This window comes from Nymphaea colorata, chromosome 5 (genome assembly GCF_008831285.2).
Source record: "Nymphaea colorata isolate Beijing-Zhang1983 chromosome 5, ASM883128v2, whole genome shotgun sequence".
Taxonomy (NCBI): domain Eukaryota; kingdom Viridiplantae; phylum Streptophyta; class Magnoliopsida; order Nymphaeales; family Nymphaeaceae; genus Nymphaea; species Nymphaea colorata.
The window spans coordinates 21,142,605-21,162,729 of NC_045142.1; the positions used below are offsets into that span (position 1 = coordinate 21,142,605).

Genomic DNA, 20,125 nt, shown 5'->3' on the forward strand with positions numbered 1-20,125 from the left:
GATGGGTAATGAGTTCCCATAAATGTCATGTCACCAACTGGCTTCAAAAGGTGTGCAGTCAGCAAAATCAGCACGGTATTAGTCTCCATGCAAGGGCAGCAGCAACCATTCCTCAAGGCTTCAGTAATTTCACTAAATAGTTGGTGAACATCGTATTTATGAACCAACAAAAAGGTTGTACTCACAATCAGCAAATCAAAGCCCAAACCAGAGCTCTGATACCATGAAAATGTGGCTGACAACAGTCACATATATACAGTGAAACTCCATGAAAAGCACCAAGTCCATGTGACCAAAAAAATAGAGAATGAAAAATATTATTGAGTCCTAGCAAAAGCTGTAGAAAATGACTTCCTAACAATGGCAAAAACAACAGCAGTACATACACGACTAAGAACTAAGGAATAAAAAAAGAAAAAATAGAAGATAGAAGAGAACTAGCAGTTGGACTAGGTCCGATTGCTCCAAAAGGAGTCGTTGGGGCTAGCCAACTGAGCTGGACTAGGTTTTGGATGATGCAGCTGAAGCCTCCTGTTTCGGGGGGGATTTCGAGTTAATGGCAGAAGAGCAAACAATATCTGCTTCAACACTAGAAGTTGGCTTCTTCTGCTGCACAGCATCTGAATGTGAAGAACGATGTTTAACAGAACCGGATAACTTCTCAACTCTTACACCATCCTTGTTAACATCTGAATCCTTTGCCGAGAGCCCCTAACCGAAATAAAGTTCTAAAGAAATTAAACAAGCAAAAATAAATTGAAAAAAAAAAATCAAGACAAACATGTGCAAACACAATCATGCATTTACATTCGGTAATGAGTTTGCATCTACTATAAGCAATTTGGAACCAAAAAAGTTGGCAAGTGCTTGTGCCAATGTCTCCTGATATATGTCTGAACCTAAAAGAGAAATGACAGCATATGGTAACAGCATTTGCAGATAAAACTAACCTCTACTTAACACCCACAAATTTCCAAGAAGAGTACCTGAAGGACCCAATAACAAAATTCTTGCACTAACAGTAGGAAGATCTGTGGTAAACTTGGCAAACTCCTTGCGCTTCAAATGTATGTAGATAGGACAAATCAATGCATTTTTTGTGTTTTCACTAAACAAAACAAGGATTATCAAACTGTAGCTCAAAGTTTTGATAAATCAATACATATAAGCATATAATATTACTGCTTATCATAACAAGCAACTACAAGAAACGCTAAACATGTTTGCAAAATTAAGAAATATGATGCTACTTTCTCGGAAGCATGGGCAAGTTAATGTTCAATTGCCTCTATCCAGATAGATACGAAGTCTAGTATAGAATTGTACAATTTCATTAATATTTTGTCTTCAGCTTATAGTTTATAGTACAGTTTCCTTAGCTTTATCTCTACAGTAACAATTCGACCATAACTTTTTCTCTTCATCTCAAGCACCACACTCTAATATGCAAAATACAAACTTCCTTAACTTCCTAAATTTTGTAATTTCAGCTCCATTTTGATCATGCAAAAGAAACAATCTCATACAACTTTACTCCCTAGTACCCTCTTCAAGTAAAGTTGATATGTAAATACTAGATACCAAGGTGCAACCAGATGCCCAATTTGGGGAAGGATACTGGAGATTGATTCTGCCATGCTTTTTACAATGTTGGATCCATGAGAGAAATGTTCTTTTTCTTGTCCCTATTCTACTTCGACTATATATAAGCAATAACATTGTATGCATGTAATTCTAGAGACTATATAATAGAGAGATTAGCTTGGCATATGGTGACTTAGACATAACAGATTCTCATCTCACATTTTGATATACGAAATCTCAAAAGAATAAACCAATTATAATATGTAACAAAACAAGATATGGACACATCTCACATCATGAGACAAAAGCTAGTCTAAAGTCACAAAAAACAAAGGAATTTTTGCATAAACCGAATGGATAGAATATGATACCTCAAATAATAAGGGAAGTTGTCAAATGACACTTGAGTGTTTTTGACCATCCAAAATTCCCTCGCGCATGTTGTCCTTAAAAGCTTGACATTTAGCAGACATTGGCAAAAGTGTTGATGATTCAGAATCCTTAAACATCTCCTTTCTATCTTCACGTAATTGTTTGAAAAAGGACCCACCTGGATCAATGTCAACTGTATCCTTCAGCATACGCATAAATTTTTTATGTGAAATGGACTTAAAGTTCCATCTGCCATTATCTGCATTCATACCACGATCAATGTTGCCAACATTAAGATCTACACTGGATGTGTGTTCAGCTGGTGCGGGTGCATTATCATCTAGGGGCACATCAGTTCCAGAATTTTGATCAGCACTGTCTTTCCTGGTGCAGGTATTGATATCAAGCATGGGAACAGAATCGTCTGGTAATTCAAAGGCAGTAGATAATGCTGGTCTCCCTATTGCTTGTTGGGCATCCTCATTACTTTGGGAAGGTGGAGGAAGAAGTGACAGATCATTCCCAAGGTTTGATAGAGACGCCAATATTGATGCCCCTGCGACAGCAGGTACACGATATATATGACAATGAATTAAATCCAATGGTTTGGTAGTAACAAGTGCACTTTTAGTTAGTTTGTGCTGACATGAAAAACCTTAGAAAATGTACATAGATACACTCTGTTCAAAGAGCTGAAAATAGATGAGCAAATTAAACCTGTGAATCAAATTGAATTGGGAAATGAATGGAACCTCATCGGTTAGGCCTAACCATCAACTTTATACCCCTCAGGTACTCGATTCAATGTCCATCTATATTTGAAACTCCTAATATATCATATTTTAATATCTCTGAAACTCTTAGCGAGGTGTTCAAAGCTTCTATGAGCACCATCAGCGACATATGAAGAGTTTTTAAGGGTGTTGTCGGCGGCACGTGAAGAATTTCTAATGAAGTCATTGAAGATGTACCAAAAGTTTCTAGATAAACCGATTTCTAGTATGATATGCCAATGAATATATAAATAGAGACAAAGAAAATGAAGAGATATGTTCTAAGTATATGTATATTGTACCAATAGGGCTCCCAATACCTGACTCGGGCCAACCTAGTCCGGTGAATTATTTTAAACTGGTCAGCCCAAGAGTCAAAGAAGCAGCCCAAGCCCAATCCATCATGGGCCGAGTAGCCAACTACCCATTGGCTACGGGGCTTGTTACCCACCCTTTTAACTGCCGGCAATTGTCGACACCAGTCCATGACTTTAAAAGTTCAAAATTATATCGTGGTGGCTTAAAAATTATACGGGCACCCATGTCAGAGACTCTAATATCCCTAGCCAAAAAAATTACGGCTCCCCAAGTAGTTCTATATAGCTCACTGCCAATTTGGCCGTTGAAATTTACCAAAATCAGAAATTTGGGACCTGATAGACCACGAAGCGTAATATCTAAAATATTGTGGGTGTGACCAAATTAGTAGGTAGCTTTTGCATCATTATTTATGGGCATGTTAAAAGTTCTTCTTACATGATGTCTCCTTAGGAAATGAAACCTGCTACCTTTCTCGGCCTTTTGGCAAAGGTCAATGTGGTAACGTTATCAGTATCAAAGCATCTCAGCTAACTTGCGTCGGCTCTTGGACAATGTGATATACATGCATTGGCTCTCGTATAATGGTAGAGATATATCAGAATTGGTGTCGGCCAGTGTAACAGCAAGGTTGAGCATCAGGCCGAACTAAACTAGCACAAGGCTCAACAAATTTGGGCTCGAGTTGGCCTGAAGCTTTTGCCAACCACCAAGAGTGACTCAGGACTTGACTCGTCCATTTACGACTCATGACTTAACGGGTCAACTTGATGACCCAGACCGAGTTTCAATCAATGTCAGACCATCAGAGGGGATTCTCTTTTCTGTTTTCTCTTTCTATTTTCCACAATATGTATAATCAGTATTTTAGTACTAACTCAGTGGAGATTATCTTTTCTCTACATTTCTTCAGATTTCTGTTTAACTACCAGAGACACCATGTTGGCTCCTTAAACAAAAAACAAACAGCAATAGAAAATGTTATGTGCCAATATGCTGGATAACATCACATCTCAAGCATCAAGGTTATTTAAGAGAAGCAAAAAGGGCAATTTCATTTTGGATATATGGGAGAAAATATCTACCAGACGGACCAAGAAGCCCAACACTAATTAGAAGACTTGAAGTGCCAGCCACTAGGCTACTTGAAGATTGCTTAAATATGAAATAATGCAATAAAAGCAAGGGAATGGAGTCTAAACCATTATACATCAAAAATCCTAAAACCTTCCCACTAATGTGGCAACACTGTATGCATTATCCACTAGTGCATCTCAATACTAATTTTGTAGGTGATTGAACTGTCTCAAGACTCTCAAGTCTCAACTCCCAACAGCTTGTGCAATTTACAACAATAAATTACCTTGAGAGCTTCTATGTATGAAGTAACTAACTGGTCAGAATTCGCACATTGAAAGCATTCTCCAACATACTCGGAACCAACCACAACAATAAGTCGCATCCGGTTGCCAGGCTTCCTCTGACATGCGAGGCTTCAACACAATAGGCTAATGAGGATGCTCTTTTCTACTCAAGTACCTTAGGTCCTTAACCTCATATAAATAACTAAATTGATTGGGAAGATGTACACTACTAAGCGATAACATTCTTAGATTAACTATAAAAGACTGTCTCTGACACTGGTTTCTAATCATTCACTTGCCCTCCTCATCCGTTTATATAATTGGCTGACCATGGAAAGATGCCATAAATGAACTTAAAATATATTCTTGACCACAAACTAATACAGCATTAGCAAAACACATCCAAACACAATGTCGTTGTACATGGAGGCATAATGGAATTGACTTCATTTCTGTCATCTACCTACTCCTTACCATGACCTTATGCTGCCCTTCATTTGCAGGATATGTTGACTTGCGTTCTATTTGAGAGGTCTGTGAAGGGCCTGAGCCAAGCTACACCACTTAGAGAACTCATTTTCATACACTGACGACAAATGCTAATCCTAGAGTTTACCTTCTACACTGTGAAATAGGACCAAGCGACAAGGCAAATGTCAAACTCTTGAATCCAGTACAGAGAAAAAAATTATTAAGCTGATAACTGAGGAAACTGCTTCGCCTGAAACAGACATAGACTTCCAAATTTCCCGTCCAGAGCAACAGCATACAAGACTAACGATCTTGACGAGCATAACAGCATAATTCAAATCAAGGCACCATACTTTATAAACACGGAAATCCCTGGAAGGGACCTCAAGTCCATGTTAGTTAATGAATCAGAACAACATGCAACCGACACAGCCGATGCCTACAACCGAAATCTGACCAAATTGCGGCAGTAAAAACCTCCCTATACATGACCTACAGCCGAAGTCAGGAGAATCAACAAAACAATGTACTCGATCAGCAATGAGGAAGTGGATCGGGGAACATACCTGTGGATACTGTGATATAAGTCTTCTCCATGCAGTCAACGATTCCAAATTAGGTGTCCTTTTCTTCGACCTATTATTCCATGTCGATGGCACTGTCTTCAATTTCTCCAGCTCCGTCGGCGCAGAACCTACAAGCCCAGGGTAAGCAAAACGGAAAAAGATTAAGGAAAGCAGGTTTTCACAATCATCGTTCTCCCCAAGTGGCACACGCAGAACTCGGGATACAAACCTGGTGAAGGAGGTGGCATCGCGACCGGTTTGTCGATGGAAGGCATCTAGATTGGAAGCTGGGGTTTCAGCCGGTGCCGGATCTTCCACAGAACCGGTCGCCGGATCTTCCACAGAACCGGTCGCCGGATCTTCCACAGAACCAGTCGCCGGATCAGAGGGGAGCTGGTATTGTGAAGACGACAACGCCAATTCTTTCGAGTTGAGCACGTCATCCCTGGGTGCTACGGGCACCTCTTTCGGATGCGAGTTCTCCGCCTGATTCCCCCAATTCAAACCCCAAAGGAAAACAACCCCCCCAAGAAAAACACAGAACCCAGACGTTGGGTTTCAGTAGACAACAAACACAAGTATGGGTAAACAATAACGAACAAGATTTGGGAAAGCTTTGCTTCATCTGAATACCTTGAGATGCTTACTGCTTGGCACCGGCGACGGTGTAGAAAGCTTCGCTGATGAAGAGTTGTGCCTGGTGGAAACCATGACTCACTTCTCTGATCGTGTTCCCTTCTCTCCCCTTTCTCCTATCCTTCTCCCCCACTTTCCTTCTCTCTGCGAGGACAAAAGTCGGTCGCTCTTCCTCTTTCTTGTCGACAACGAAGGGTCAGCTGCTATTTGTAAGCAACAAGAAGGAATACCATTTGATATTCAAAAATGACAATGATGAGTCCTAATTCAATATTACAAGTAACTAAAATGGATGAGACGAGCGAGATTGAATCGGACGTGGAAATGTGAAAAAAAAAAAATTCTTCGGCGTGTGCTTCGACATGATCGACCCGTTTCTTGGTTTTTCTTTTCCATCGTTTTTCTTTTTCATCGGTTGTGGACTGAAAATGTTTCCTTAGTCGGTTCCTCTGTGGAAAACCGTTGAAAGGTTTCCTTTGTAATAAAATGTTCCCATGGGCAGTATTTTTGTTGATTTCTCTTTTAAGGTTTGCTTAGGAAAGGGTTTGAAAGAGTCATTAGCTTTTAACTTTTCTATCATTAGTTTTTTTTTTTTTACATTGTCAGTGTTTTCTGATTCATGCAGCTGATGTCAAAGTTTAAAGCCCAACTCATCTGTGTTCTTGTGGATGTACAGTGGTTTTGGAAAAGCCGATTCATGTTGCACGAGAGTTTGAGTTTGTACTTCAAAATCTAGTTTTTATTGTAGGTTGTGATTGTCAAATGTCTTGTTTTACCTAATCATAAATCATGATACATCTTGGATGTATGTGAAGTTCATCCAACTCTTTGTAGGTACTGGGGGCCAAATTACAGCTCTATAGATGAGGTTGTTGTCAAGCTTGAATGTTCCAATGAATGGACCAACATGTCCCTACTTAGCAATGGCTTGTCTATTGGCCATGCTTTTGGTCTCCCTATTATGCATGCATTCTTTCTAGTTGGCATGTGTTGTTGCATTTAAGTTTCAGTTGTGCTGTATTATTTATTAATTATATATATTCTAGGTTTGGAACACATTCTTGAGGTTCTTGTAGTTGCTGCAATAGAAGACCGTCTGCAGGTGATTCTCTTTTTCCTTCTCTGGGGGGTATTGTTTCGTGCGAGAGCTTTCCTTCTGGTTTGACTTAAGTAGATTGTCTTCATTTTCTTTTGGATGTCAATGCAGGAAGGTGTTCCTGAAACAATCGATCTGCTTCGGAAGGCTGGAATCAACTTTTGGATGCTTATTGGTGATAAACAAAATACAGCCATTCAGATAGCGCTCTCTTGCAACCTAATGTCTCCTGGTTAGTCATGCTTCATTCTTCTTTTCTCACGAGCCCAAGTCACTTTGTCTCATCAGCGCAAATTGTCACAAATAGCGAGCTGAAATTTTTTCTCTTTTTGGCATTTGACAATTTTCATAAAGAAAATTAATAATCTTTTACTATATAAGATCATAAACTTTCTTTTGTGTGCTGTATGTGGATGTGATCAGAATGTGGTCTTAGTTCTCTTTTCTTCCTTCATGCAAGATCTTCAGTATGTGGATGAAGGGAAGACGCCCTTGATCTTATTTTGTGCTGCTGTTGGTGGAGACTCAGACATGCACAGATGGTGTAGGCATACGTGAGAAAGCTAATAGGAAGACTGCTACCATCCAGATCTAACAGTATGGTTCCTTTTGATAAACTTGCTGATGTTGTTTCTATTGGACCTGATCCTGCTTATTTCTTGCGCTTTCGATTACAAACTACTTAGTCATGCATAAGCTATCAAATGGTAATAGAACTTATGTCAGTTAGATCATGCAGAGCCAAAAGGACAGTTTCTGTTAATAAATGGGATGACAAAACATGAAGTTACAAGGAGCTTGGAAAGGGTGTTGCTTGCAATGCGAATAAGTACCTCAGAGCCTATGGTGCAAACTTTGTCACACGGCTCTTTTTTAACTTTAGTTGAGCTGCATGTAGGCCATATCAGCCAATTGTGCCTCATAAAATAAGTTATCGGTTTTATGTCTGCATTTCTTTTGCTACAGGTTTTGAGGAGTGCTTTCAAAAAGATGCACATCTATGTTAATCAGAAGTACGGTTATTCGGACAAATGGAATGAGTAGTATATACCATGTTGCATGGATACTTATGTTACATTGGTATGGATACGAGTGCCCGGTGTGGGTGTGATTGTTCAATTGAGTGTTTATTTCTGTTTTTTGACGTGGTAATATCATTTGTTTTTACTGGAGAACATTGAACTTTTATTTGTATAGACTAGGAATTGTAGTTGTTGTCCAGTGTTTCTGGTAGAATTTTCACCAAATTAAAAATCGTTTTTAAATATAAAAACGACCTTCAAGTTTGTGCTGAAGTTTGCTAAGAACAAGGATCTTTCTTTGTAAAAACACAAGTAGGTTGCGATTGTATGATTGACCTACATCCAACTCAAGCAGCAAGTTAGAGAGGCTCCTAACATGTAATAGTCTAAGTAAGGTGGATATATATCTATGATTTCTTTAGTCGTGTAGCTATGAGGAGATGGTTGAAATTACAGGCAAGTCTGCTGGTAGTCCAGGGTCTGTGGCAAAGAGGCCATTTTTGCTATAATCTACTAGTTTTTGACTGAAAGACAGAAGCTGGTTTTTGCTGGGTAATGCTGTCATGGCAACGGCTTTAGTTTCTGTTTTCATTGTGAACCAATACTTCTTTCAAATTGTCATGATTTCCAAGTGCAATACTATGTTATGAGGATTTTTTATCAAAGGTTTTTTATGTCTTAATTGGTTGTGTTCTTTCTTTACACCTTCCCCTTCCTGAGTTTTTACTAAAACCTGAATTAAGAGATGCACTTTCATTCTAATTTGAGTGCCTTTTATGTGGTTGTCCAACCATTACATGGTTGGATTTATTGGGTTTCAATTTCATCCGTACTTCAAACATACACTAGATGAAGTTTAAATGGTTTTACAGCCACACAAAATCTTGGGCTAAAAGCATGGACAAAAAAGCACAAAGTCACACACACACATCTGTCTGGAAACATTCCTCTTTCATTTTTAAGTCTTATGGGAGCTAATGATGTGCATTATCTAATCCAGAACCAAGATACATTAAACTAACTAACTTGGGACCTGTGTTTTTAGGAGCTCCATGGAAAAGTCAAGTCAGGCTCCATGAATGTCAAAGTGGTGAGGAAGGGAGAACTCAAGATTTATGTTGGACAACTACTAGAGGAAGTTGAGAGAAAATTGCGTTCCCTCTAGACCAACTCTCCAAGATGTAGAAAAGGAAACAGGGAGAAGAAATCAAACAGGTTAATATTTCTTTGGGTTTCCTTGTGGTGGTTTAATTTTAGTTATTGACAAAGCACAATCATGGAGGGAAGAAGAATCTGAAAAAAAGCAGAAAGATGGTGATACGTTTATCCATTTCATGGTCAATCTATATGGGGCCTATATAAAAGAACAATCATGCCGTCAAGTGCTTTTTTCCATCGTGGCTTTTCATAGCTATGTCAACATAGTCTACTTGTGCAAGGTTTCAATACTCTTACCTCTTATTCATCCCTTGTAGATTTAGAATATCAGAATGTAATTCTTTCAGATAGTTCATGGCTTTTTTTGTATGTCCAGGAAAGAAAAGGATGTAGCATGGTTGTAATTGAGATTCTTAATGAGGGTCCTCAAAATCCGTAGGTTTGAGGTGATTTACATCATATTTATTTGTAAGCTATCAATTTTGAGAAAATAAGATCCATCATTCAGTTTCTTTGAAGCCACAAAACATGCAAAATTGTTTTTATGACACAGGAATCCCACTAACCTTCATGCCAACATGATCTGGAAGTTAGTACATCAGGTTGTTATCTCATTATCTGTTTTGTAGCTTGTAAGATTTGGGCCTGAATAGGTACTGGGATTTCCGTCTGGAGGTTCTTTTGTGTACTGCAGCTGGTAAAGTATACTAGTTATGGATTGGAAGGGAAATTGTCCCTTACCTGCAGCTGCAAGTTATTATCTGGTCACCTCTAAAATTGGAATTTCTTTTCTTCTTTGGTTTTGTTTGTTTTCACGTTTTTCACGTGAAAGGTTTGGATAACAAGGAACTCTACAAGGACCAGACTACTTAGTGGACCTGCCTGTGGGGAGTAAGCCTCGGTGAGTCTGGACCACTGTGCTTATGAGAATGCAGAAGATTTCAGGGGCACGAAGTATCGTTGGGACTTGAACTTTAGGATTTTTTTTTTACCTCACTACCTTTCTTAACTCCTTACTTTCTGCTAGTTTAGAACACGTTGTTCATATTGGATATCAATCTGCAGAAGGTGCATCAAGTCTATCAATTTTATGATGTCTTATTCATATTAATACGGTTTGAGATTGGTCGGCAGTGGGTAGAACTGAGATCAGTTGTAAGCAAATTAAGCTTCGGTTTCAGCGTTCATCAGTTTTGCTCCGTACAGGTTTTTAGTGGACATAAGCTCAAGGTTATTCTATCCAGATGAAGCAGATGCCCAGTAAAAATTATGTGCATAGATCAACCTTGAACTAGTATATATGAGAAACATGATTTTGGGGATCTAAGAACTGATTTTCCGATCTATTTCTCAATAAGATGTGACCTGCTAGAGGCTACATTGTGTTTCTCTTTCCTCTAATTTGCGGTACACTTATTCTTGCCAGTAAAAAAAAACTATGCTGTTAAGCTCAACGCTTGTTCGTACATCAGGATCACATGGTTCCCTAGTTAAAACTTAAAACAAGGCAGATTAAAGTGGACATTCACTTTTGTCTTAATTATTCGACTATTTACTCCATCGTAACTGATGCAGCATGTACATTTGTGTCGCATGCCAAAACGGTTGGCTTCCAATAGGTCAAAGGACTTCTCAGTTGTGAGGTGGTGGCCACAACAGTAAACCTTCAAAGATCTTCCTTCTGCAGTTCATCCATCTATGTCGATGAGTCACCCGCCATGGATGGATGCCTTGCTTTAGATGACATGGAATCTGCGCAGTAGTCTCAAAGCTAGTGATACATATTGAATCTAGTTGCAATGAATGGTTGAAAGGCTCGATTACTGGTGGTTGGCTGCCTCTCATCTACATGAAGAAATGGCAGCCGGGATGCACTGAGCTGATTGCTGCCTTATTTGATCAAATTGTTCATGTGAGGCAGATTCTTGGTGCTGTAAATATACTACTGTAATGGCACTAGATGAAAAATTAAAATGGTTGTTAGGTTATGAGCATCTGAACATGATTCATAAGCTTGAACTTAGGGCACATCTGATCTTTATCAAGGAGTCTCAGATCTCTTGGCTTTGAATTGTGTATGAGAGTTGGTATATGGTGGAAGCTTGACGTGTGTTTACTTCACAGATCAAGCACGTTAGTTGGTTTGATGTGATAGGAGTCCCTCATTGTCATAGAAGAAAAGGGGAAATGAAAAGGACATTCATATTGTTTAGGAGATGAAATGTTGGTAGGAAGAATATTGTTCGAACCCTTTGGTGCGAAATGTTAATGCATGAAATCTGTTGCAGAAAGCCCTGTGACACCCTTCACCCTTAAAAGTTTAAACATGATATATATATATATATATATATTAGACCATCTCTCATGCTTTCCTATATACTTCTCGTGCTATCAGCGTGTGAAATCTGTATTTTCTAAGTGAAGGTCAGCTTTGACCATCTGCAGAGAAATAAGAACAATGGTCATGGAAAAGAGGTGAGGCATAGAGAAATTTTAAATTTTAAAGCATAAATTTGCAGCATCGTTAAATTCATTTAAACAGTTGAAAAAATTCAAAACCCAATTTCTAAAATTCAAACGCTGGTGAAAGATAGTTTACTTTTTATAACATAAATTTCCAGGGATTTAAACGGGTTAGTTTCAATAAGTACTTTAAAAAATCATAGCTGGAAGAATTGGTACTAACAGAAAACCAGGAAAAAAAATCAAAATCCTAGAATCGTATCCAGGCTCAATTACATCCTTATTCATGAGATTGTCCAAATAATAACTTGGACTGACAATCATCAGTTATGAGCTTTAAATTTTAAAATTCTCTAAGCAGTTCTTTTGAGTTGGGATCAGGAAAATTTAAAATAGTCAAGTTTTTCACTTATAATTTGGCAGTGACAACCAATGTTCAAAATCACAGAGATGATGAACGGCAGTGCCTCATTAAGAAACATTAAGGATGAAGTTTTTTTACGGTGGGCAGGGTTGGTTCTTTTGGCACGAGCTCTCTGGAGGTAGAGGATAATGGCGGGAAGTTGGGATCAATAGAGACCAAAGTGGCTGGTGGCACCAGGGTAATTGCAGAACTTGGTCGTGAATAAGTCACCCTGAACTAGTTCCCAGTGGCAAAATGATTCCGAAATTAGAAACAAGCAAGAGCTGGATGCTGATGATGGATCAATTGCTACAGGTGACAACAGTGACGATTTGAATTTCGTCAGGGAGTTAGAGAATTTCGTGAAGTTCTCCAGAAACTCTGACGTCAGATTTGCTGAGAACGGGTCTACCGCATCTCACATCATTGAGGCAGCAGATAGTGAAGAAGAAGAAGAATATGGTGATGATGATAAAGTGTTGTTTGATTCAGCTACCCTGACTGCTCTGTTGGAGGCCGCGAGCAATGTTAATGCCAGATCCACCTCTCAAAACCCTGCTGGTTTGGGATCATCACTCATCAGTTCCGGCATTAGGTCTGTCTGCACCTCGCAGAATTAGTAGTGCGGGTAATTTTGCTTCTTCAGCCACGAGAGAATCAGAAACAGAGAACATGGATGATGAAGAGAAGAAGCTTCATGACAAGATAAACATGATCAGGATGAATTTTTTGCACCTTGTCTACAGATTAGGACAGTCACTCGATGAGTCGGCTGTTGCTCAGGTTCTTTACAGGTTAGCTCTTGCTGAAGGAACGAGGAATAGTAAAACTACTAGACTCTTCAGCCTAGACACCGCTTTCCAAACTGCAAAAAAGCTAGAAGAAGATGGCAAAGAGGAGATCGACTTCTCCTGCACTATTTTGGTCATTGGAAGGACTGGAGTTGGCAAGAGTGCAACCATCAACTCTATATTTGGTGAAGACAAAGTTCCAACCGATGCCTTTCGGCCAGCTACAAGTATGGTGCGAGTGACCACTGGCATTGTGGATAGTGTGAAACTTCGAGTGATTGATACTCCAGGATTAAGACCTTCAGTTATGGAACAGCGTACCAACAGGAAATTTCTTTCGTCGGTGAAGAAATTCATGAAGAAATTCCCACCAGATATTATCTTTTATGTCGATCGGATGGACACCTGTTCACGTGACACCAATAATCTTCCATTGTAAGAGTCGATCACCTCTAACCTTGGGACATCCATATGGTTCAATGTCACCGTGGCTCTCACTCATGCATCTTCTGCACCACCGGAAGGTCCCAGTGGCTCTCCACTTCCTTATGAAACATTGGTTTCACATAGGTCGCAAGCCGTTCAGAATTCCATCCGGCAGGCAGCTGGAGATATGCGTCTCATGAATCAGGTGGTGCTTGTTGAGAACCACCCATCATGCAGACGGAATCAACGCGGCCACCAGGTGCTGCCCAATGGGCAAAGTTGGCAGCCTCGGTTGCTCCTGTTATGCTACTCTTCTAAGATATTAACAGAAATAAATTCTCTACTGAGACCGCAAGATCCTGCCATCACAAAACTCTTGTTCCGTGGTCATCGTTATCGTTCAGTACCAGTTCCATTTCTGCTGTCCTCATTGTTGCAGTCAAGATCCCATCCTAGTCTTGCCTCTGCAGATAATGAGGAAGCGTACTTTGAGATGGAGGAAGAGTTGCCTGAAGCTGATACTGACGAAGAAGAATATGATCAGCTTCCACCATTCAAACCTTTGGGAAAATCTCAGATAGCTAAGCTGAGCAAGGAACAGAGGAAGTCCTATTTCCAGGAGTATGACTATCGAGTGAAACTGTTCCAGAAGAAGCAATTGAAGGAGGAATTGAGCCAGAGGAGAGAAGCCGAGAAGCTCTCTGGTTCGTGCCCAAGAAGTAGATCAGATGAATCTGATCCCGAGAATGGGGACCACCCCTCTATTCAAGTCCCACTTCCCGACATGCCATTGCCATCTACATTTGATGGGAATAAGCTACTTATGCTAACAAAATTATATATTTGCATGTATTTGATTGTTTATATATGTATATGTGTGTATGTATGTATGTATGTATGTATATAGTTATCTGGTTCTGTTAGTGGGATTTTACGTCCATCGTACCCAAAAAAAAAATCCAACTTATATACCATGCATTTAAACACCCCCTAGTTTATATGTGGCGTAGGTTCCTATTGGAACTCCAAATCCAAAATGCAAACTGATTTTCTTTGTTCATTTACAATTGATTGCATGGAAAAGCTAGTTTGGGTTTGACAAATTGAGTTTCTTTGACCAAAATAAAACAGTACACCATGGTTTGAAACGTATATATGTGTGCATCATAACATATTTAAAACAATTTCATTTGCACAAATTTTGCAAGAATAATTATATATATATATATATATATATATATATATATATATATATATATGTTCTTGATACGATATAAGTCATTCCTTTCGTTTCTATATATATATATATACAGAAATGAAAGGAATCACTTATATCGTATCAAGAACATATATATATATATATACTTATCTTATTTTTTGAGTTGAAAGTTATTTTGGAATCTGAATGATTTTATGCTACACTTTTTAATATCAATGCCTCTACCCATATGAATTAGATTGAAGAGGCATCAATAACGCACCACTCAACTCGATGCAAAGCACATTTAAGCGTGTGTTTGCATCCCAAAATTTTCATTGGTTTTGGAGTGCTCCAGAAAAATAAGGTTTTTGTTTTGAAAGAGGAAAGAAATGGACTCGCCCGTCGGTACGAGGATCGACCGTTCCCGGCGCCTTTACCGGGGGTAATCAACCCAAGGACTATGTTTATCATTGATGCATTTCGTTTTAACTAAAACATCTTTTTGATTCTATATGCGGTGTAGAAAATATTGAAAGTTTGGAGTTTCAAACTTTTGAAAGGGTTCTTGAAGAATTGCTTGAAAATGTGAAATGTTTTGAGGAAAAAGTGAAACTAGTAAATATCATTTGAAAAACTTGTGAAAACATTTTGAAATCACTTTAGTGTTCTCTTAAGACTTTAAGTAGGTTTGAGATTTTGCTCTAATTTGGTTACCACCTAGCTAGAGCTCCATCCCTTCTTGCTTAAGTTCCTTTAGAGAGGTGCTTGTGATCATAAGTGAAATAAAGTGGGTGAAAATGCATGAATGCATTTACCCTATATGATTGAAAAAAAGTAAAACATTTCTACCACAACATTCATCTAATATCATTCCTACCACAACATACATCTAAGATTTCGTTGTTATAATTATTATATGTAAGAAGGAAAAGTTTTTGAAAATGGATAGAGATTGTAGACCATCAAGCATGATTCCAATATTGGGTCATTACTTGATTTGTGGTCTTATTGAAGTTGGTAAATAGAAAGTTCATGAGATGAGAATGTTAAGAAGAATACAAGAGATAAAACACTCTTATGAAAGGAAAGAGAGCGATATAGAGAAAGACATGCATACTTGTGTACATATCATCACATATAAAGAGAAAAAGATGTATTGATTCGAAGAGAAAGAGAGATTTTAGAGGAAAAGAAAAATATCATATGCATATATGGGTATGAGAAATGTTATAAGAGAAGATTTTTGTCTTGAAAAGAGGAATAAATATTTGAAAGAGAGGAGATGGAACACATGTACATACGTATTCATGCACATATGAAAATTTATAAAATAGAAAGTGAAAGCATAGAGAGAGAAAGATGGGGGTCATCATGTTGGCATAAATGTATATAACATGTGTATACATCCATACCTTCACAAGATTAAAAAAAAAAAAAAAAAATCAAGGAACAACTTAAAATTACCAACTTCAAATTTAATGTAGGCCGGAGGGGAGCTTGGACTCATGCAAGAGTCTAAGCTAAGTCCCTAAGGCCATATTAGAAGGTTCTTTTTGAAAATGTTTTGGAAAATATGATTTATATAAGTATAGAATGTTATTATTTAGTTTGTTGTAAGAGATATATTTCTTCCACCGTTGGGTATGAAAGAAAACAAGCAACATAACGAAGCACTCGTTAGGGTTCCTAATGTGATGATTAAGAAGGAAACTAGCGCAAAATGCCATGAAAATGCATATTAACATGTACATTTTCGTGAGGGTTTATCCCGGGTTGGACAAGTCCCAACCTCAAAAATTAATATGAAAATAAAGAGTCTCCAAACCATACTCTCATTCCCGCCATACATTCACATGTAAGTAAAGAACCAAGCAACCATGCGTGCATAATTTATAGATAACATTCAAGGAATGAAAGAAAGAAAGAGAATGATGGAAAAAACAAAGTTCAATTAGGAGGGAAGACATGATGTAACTATGAATTGATATACCACCTCATCTTCTCATGTTCTCGGTGCACTTGAGTATAGCCTCTTGACTCTAAAATAAAGATTGAGAGCTATCTCTTTTGACCATGGAGAAATGAGGAAGAGAGGAAAATAAGAGGAAACAAAAAAAAAAAAAAACAATAAGAATGTATTCATGAAAAGAAAGAACATGATTAAAATGAAAGATCATCTCATCTTTCATTGCTCCCGGTGCACTTTGAGTATAACCTCTTGTCTCTAAAAAAGAGATTGAGAGCTACCTTTTTTAACCGTGGGGAGATGAAGATGAGAAGAAAATGTAGAAAGAGATACAATGTTATATTTAATAAAAGAAAAAAACATGATTCAATCATGAAACGAAAGATCCTCTCATCTTTTCACACTCCCAATGCACTTGAGCATAGCCTCTTGTCTCTAAAAAGAGATTGAGGGTTATCTCCTTTGGTCATGGGAAGAGGAAGAAGAGAAAAAAAAGAAAATAACAAGGACAAGACTATATTGAAGAAATGAAATAACAATAACAACAAAAATATATTCATTAAGAAAAAGAATAACAACAACAAAAATATATATTGAAGAGAAGAAAGAGAAAGAACAAGAACAACAAGAATACTTGAAAGAGCATGATTTAATCATAAAATAAAATATCATCTCATGCTCCCGGTGCATTTGAGCATAGCCTCTTCTCTCTAAAAAGAGGTTGAGTGCTATCTCCTTTGGCCATGGGGAGATGAAGATGAGAAAAAAAAATGAAAACAACAACAACACTATGTTTAAGAGAAAGAAATAACATAATAATAAGAACATTAATGAAAAAAAAGAAGAGAGAAATGAGAGAGATGAAGATTACATACCTCTAATGGGAAATAACTTAAGGAAGATGAACACCTTCACTTGAAGATCCCCTTTTGAATGAAGCTCCAAAAGTGCTTGCTCTAAGTTGGAGAAGGAAATGAAAAGAGGAAGAGGGAGAGAGAGAGAGAGCTCAAGAGAAACTCTAAGTCTTCAAGTGAGAATACACTAGAGTTTCTCCCAATGACCAATCTTGCCCAAGAGGGGGGGATATGGGGGGGTATTTATAGAGGATTTTGGAGCCAAAACCCAAAATTTGAATTTTTTGACCTAAAAAGACTAAAATCACCCTCCAAAAGGAGATTTTTTTGGCCAAAAAAAGGGCAAATGAGTCTTGTCCACCCAAAAAGACTAAAACTACCCTCTAAAAGGATGTTTTTTGGTCAAAAGGAGGGGTAAATTGTTCTTGTTTACCAAAAAAAATAAAATCACCCTCTAAAAGGAGGTTTTTTGGTCAAAAGGAGGGGCAAATCGGTCTTGTTTAAAAAAGACTAAAATCACCCTCTAAAAGAAGGTTTTTTGGTCAAAAGGAGGGGCAAATCGGTCTTGTTTGAAAAAGACTAAAATCACCCTCTAAAAGAAGGTTTTTTGGTCAAAAGGAGGGGCAAATCAGTCTTGTTTGAAAAAAACTAAAATCACCCTCTAAAGGAGGTTTTTTGGTCAAAAGGAGGGGCAAATCGGTCTTGTTTAAAAAAAGACTAAAATCACCCTCTAAAAGGAAGTTTTTTGGTCAAAAGGAGGGACAAATCGGTCTTGTTTAAAAAAGACTAAAATCACCCTCTAAAAGAAGGTTTTTTGGTCAAAAGGAGGGGCAAATCGGTCTTAAATGATTGATTTGGATCTGAACTTGGGTTTTGGATCTAAAAGTAGTATTTTGGATTTAATTTGGATCTGAGAGTTCTATTTTGGATTTAATTTGGATCTGAGAGTAGTATTTTGGAAATCTTGTGCCTAAATTTGAATTTCGCATTTGGATAAAACATCATAGTCCTTTAGAAAAATTTGGGGTGATTACAGATGCCCCTCTTTGTTAATAAGCCGGTGTTAGCCGTGCTTAGTGACAAAGATAAATGCCACAAATTTTTCAAGCAAGATATTTTCATAGAGATGTTTCAGGCTTTACCCCTTACTTGAATGGGTTGTTTGAGCTTAAATTGCAGGTTTAACCCCTTACCTGCATGGGTTTGCCGATTTCAAATTCAGGATTAACCCCCCTGAATGGGTTGCTTTGACTTGCATCACAAGTTGAACCCTTTAACTGTGTGGGTTGCTTTGGCTTGTAGCACAGGTTTAACCCCTTTGCCTGCATGGGTTGCTTTGGCTAGCGTTGCAGGTTTAACCCCTTGCCTGCATGGGTTGCCCTCATATTGCGGGTTTAACCCTTTACCTGCACAGGTTGCTCTCAAGCCCTGAGCGATAAAAATAAAAATGCCCCAGTGTAATTGTCATGTTTTACAACTGGGAAGAATCTAGATTGAATAGTCGATGTGGAAACACAAATGTTTGACATTGATTGGAAAATGAATACAAGAGAACTAGGCATAAAATTTCTTGAGGTGAAGGGCATTAACAGGATCGGCAAATTCCACCCCATCAGCATCAATTAGTCGGTATGAATTGTGGGGCAAAACTTCCTTAATGACATATGGGCCTTCCCAATTTGGTGCCCACTTGCCTCGTGGTCGTCCTCTCAGGTACACTGCAGATCGTAGGACCGAATCATTCACTTTGAACTGTCTCTCGATAACTGACTTGGCAAATTGTCTGGCTACCCTTTGGCGATAAGCTTCAGCATGTTCAGCCTCTTTTAGCCTCTTTTCATCTAGCAAATCGAGTTGCATTAGTCTTTTTTGTTGATATTGAGTAAGAGGGAGCTCTATGAGAGAAGCGAACTTCAAAGCAGGTTTCAACACATGTAATGGTAGAACCACTTCTGTTCCATAAACTAGCTCTGCTGGAGTGGCATTTGTTGGAGTTCTCATAGTGGTGCGATATGCCCAGAGAGCGTTGTGCATCTTTTCATGCCAATCTCTTCCAGTTTCTACTGTCCGTTCCAAGATGCGGATCAGGATATTGTTGGTAGCCTTTACTTGATCATTGCCTTGGGGGTAATAAGGAGCTGAAAAATGGTGCGTGATGTGGTATTTGCTGCACAACTGCCTCATCTTTTCATTCTTGAAATGTGTTCCATTGTCTGATACTATATCATGAGGGACTCCAAATCTGCAAAGAAGATTTTTGTGAATGAAGGACACTACATGACGTCCTTCCACTGTTCTAAGTGTGACGACTTCTACCCACTTGGTAAAATAATCTGTTGCAGCAAGAAAATACTTATGGCCGTTAGAAGCTGCAGGGGATATCGGTCCGACTACGTCAAAGGCCCACATTGAAAACGGCCAAGGAGATGTCACAGAATGCAAGTGAGAGGCTGGGGCATGAATTACTGGAGCATGCAGTTGACATTCTTTGCATCTTTTGACAAATTGGTGACAATCTTTTTGCATGGTTGGCCAATAATACCCTGCTCGAATTATTTGTTTGGTGAGGGTTTGGTAACCAACATGGCCTCCACAATCTCCTCGATGTGATTCTTCGATTACTTTCTTTGCCTCATCTTCATCAAGGAACCGAGAGTATTC

At 38.5% G+C, this 20,125-nt stretch overlaps 1 protein-coding gene and 1 pseudogene across 1 annotated transcript; one reads left to right on the forward strand and one right to left on the reverse strand.

The window, feature by feature from the left end:
* Positions 1-501: 501 nt before the first annotated feature.
* Positions 502-6,159, reverse strand: LOC126410103 (uncharacterized). Its single transcript, XM_050078091.1, has 6 exons — positions 6,082-6,159; positions 5,449-5,934; positions 4,411-4,527; positions 2,003-2,597; positions 808-899; positions 502-711 (listed from the first exon to the last, which is right to left on the reverse strand). The coding sequence occupies exons 1-6, from the start codon at positions 6,157-6,159 to the stop codon at positions 502-504; spliced, it is 1,578 nt and encodes a 525-aa protein (XP_049934048.1).
* Positions 6,160-11,209: 5,050 nt separating this feature from the next.
* LOC116255246 (translocase of chloroplast 159, chloroplastic-like) overlaps positions 11,210-20,125 on the forward strand; it is a 36,759-nt pseudogene continuing 27,843 nt past the window's right edge.

Bases quoted from the DNA above. Each gene is read 5' to 3' on its own strand.
- LOC126410103 (XM_050078091.1), bottom strand. From the start codon at position 6,159: ATGGTTTCCACCAGGCACAACTCTTCATCAGCGAAGCTTTCTACACCG. The intron at 2,598-4,410 runs GTAATTTATTGT...TTTTCATGTCAG, and splicing joins CATACATAGAAGCTCTCAAG to CACAAACTAACTAAAAGTGC. The intron at 900-2,002 runs GTCAAAAACACT...TTTCTCTTTTAG, and splicing joins GCGCGAGGGAATTTTGGATG to GTTCAGACATATATCAGGAG.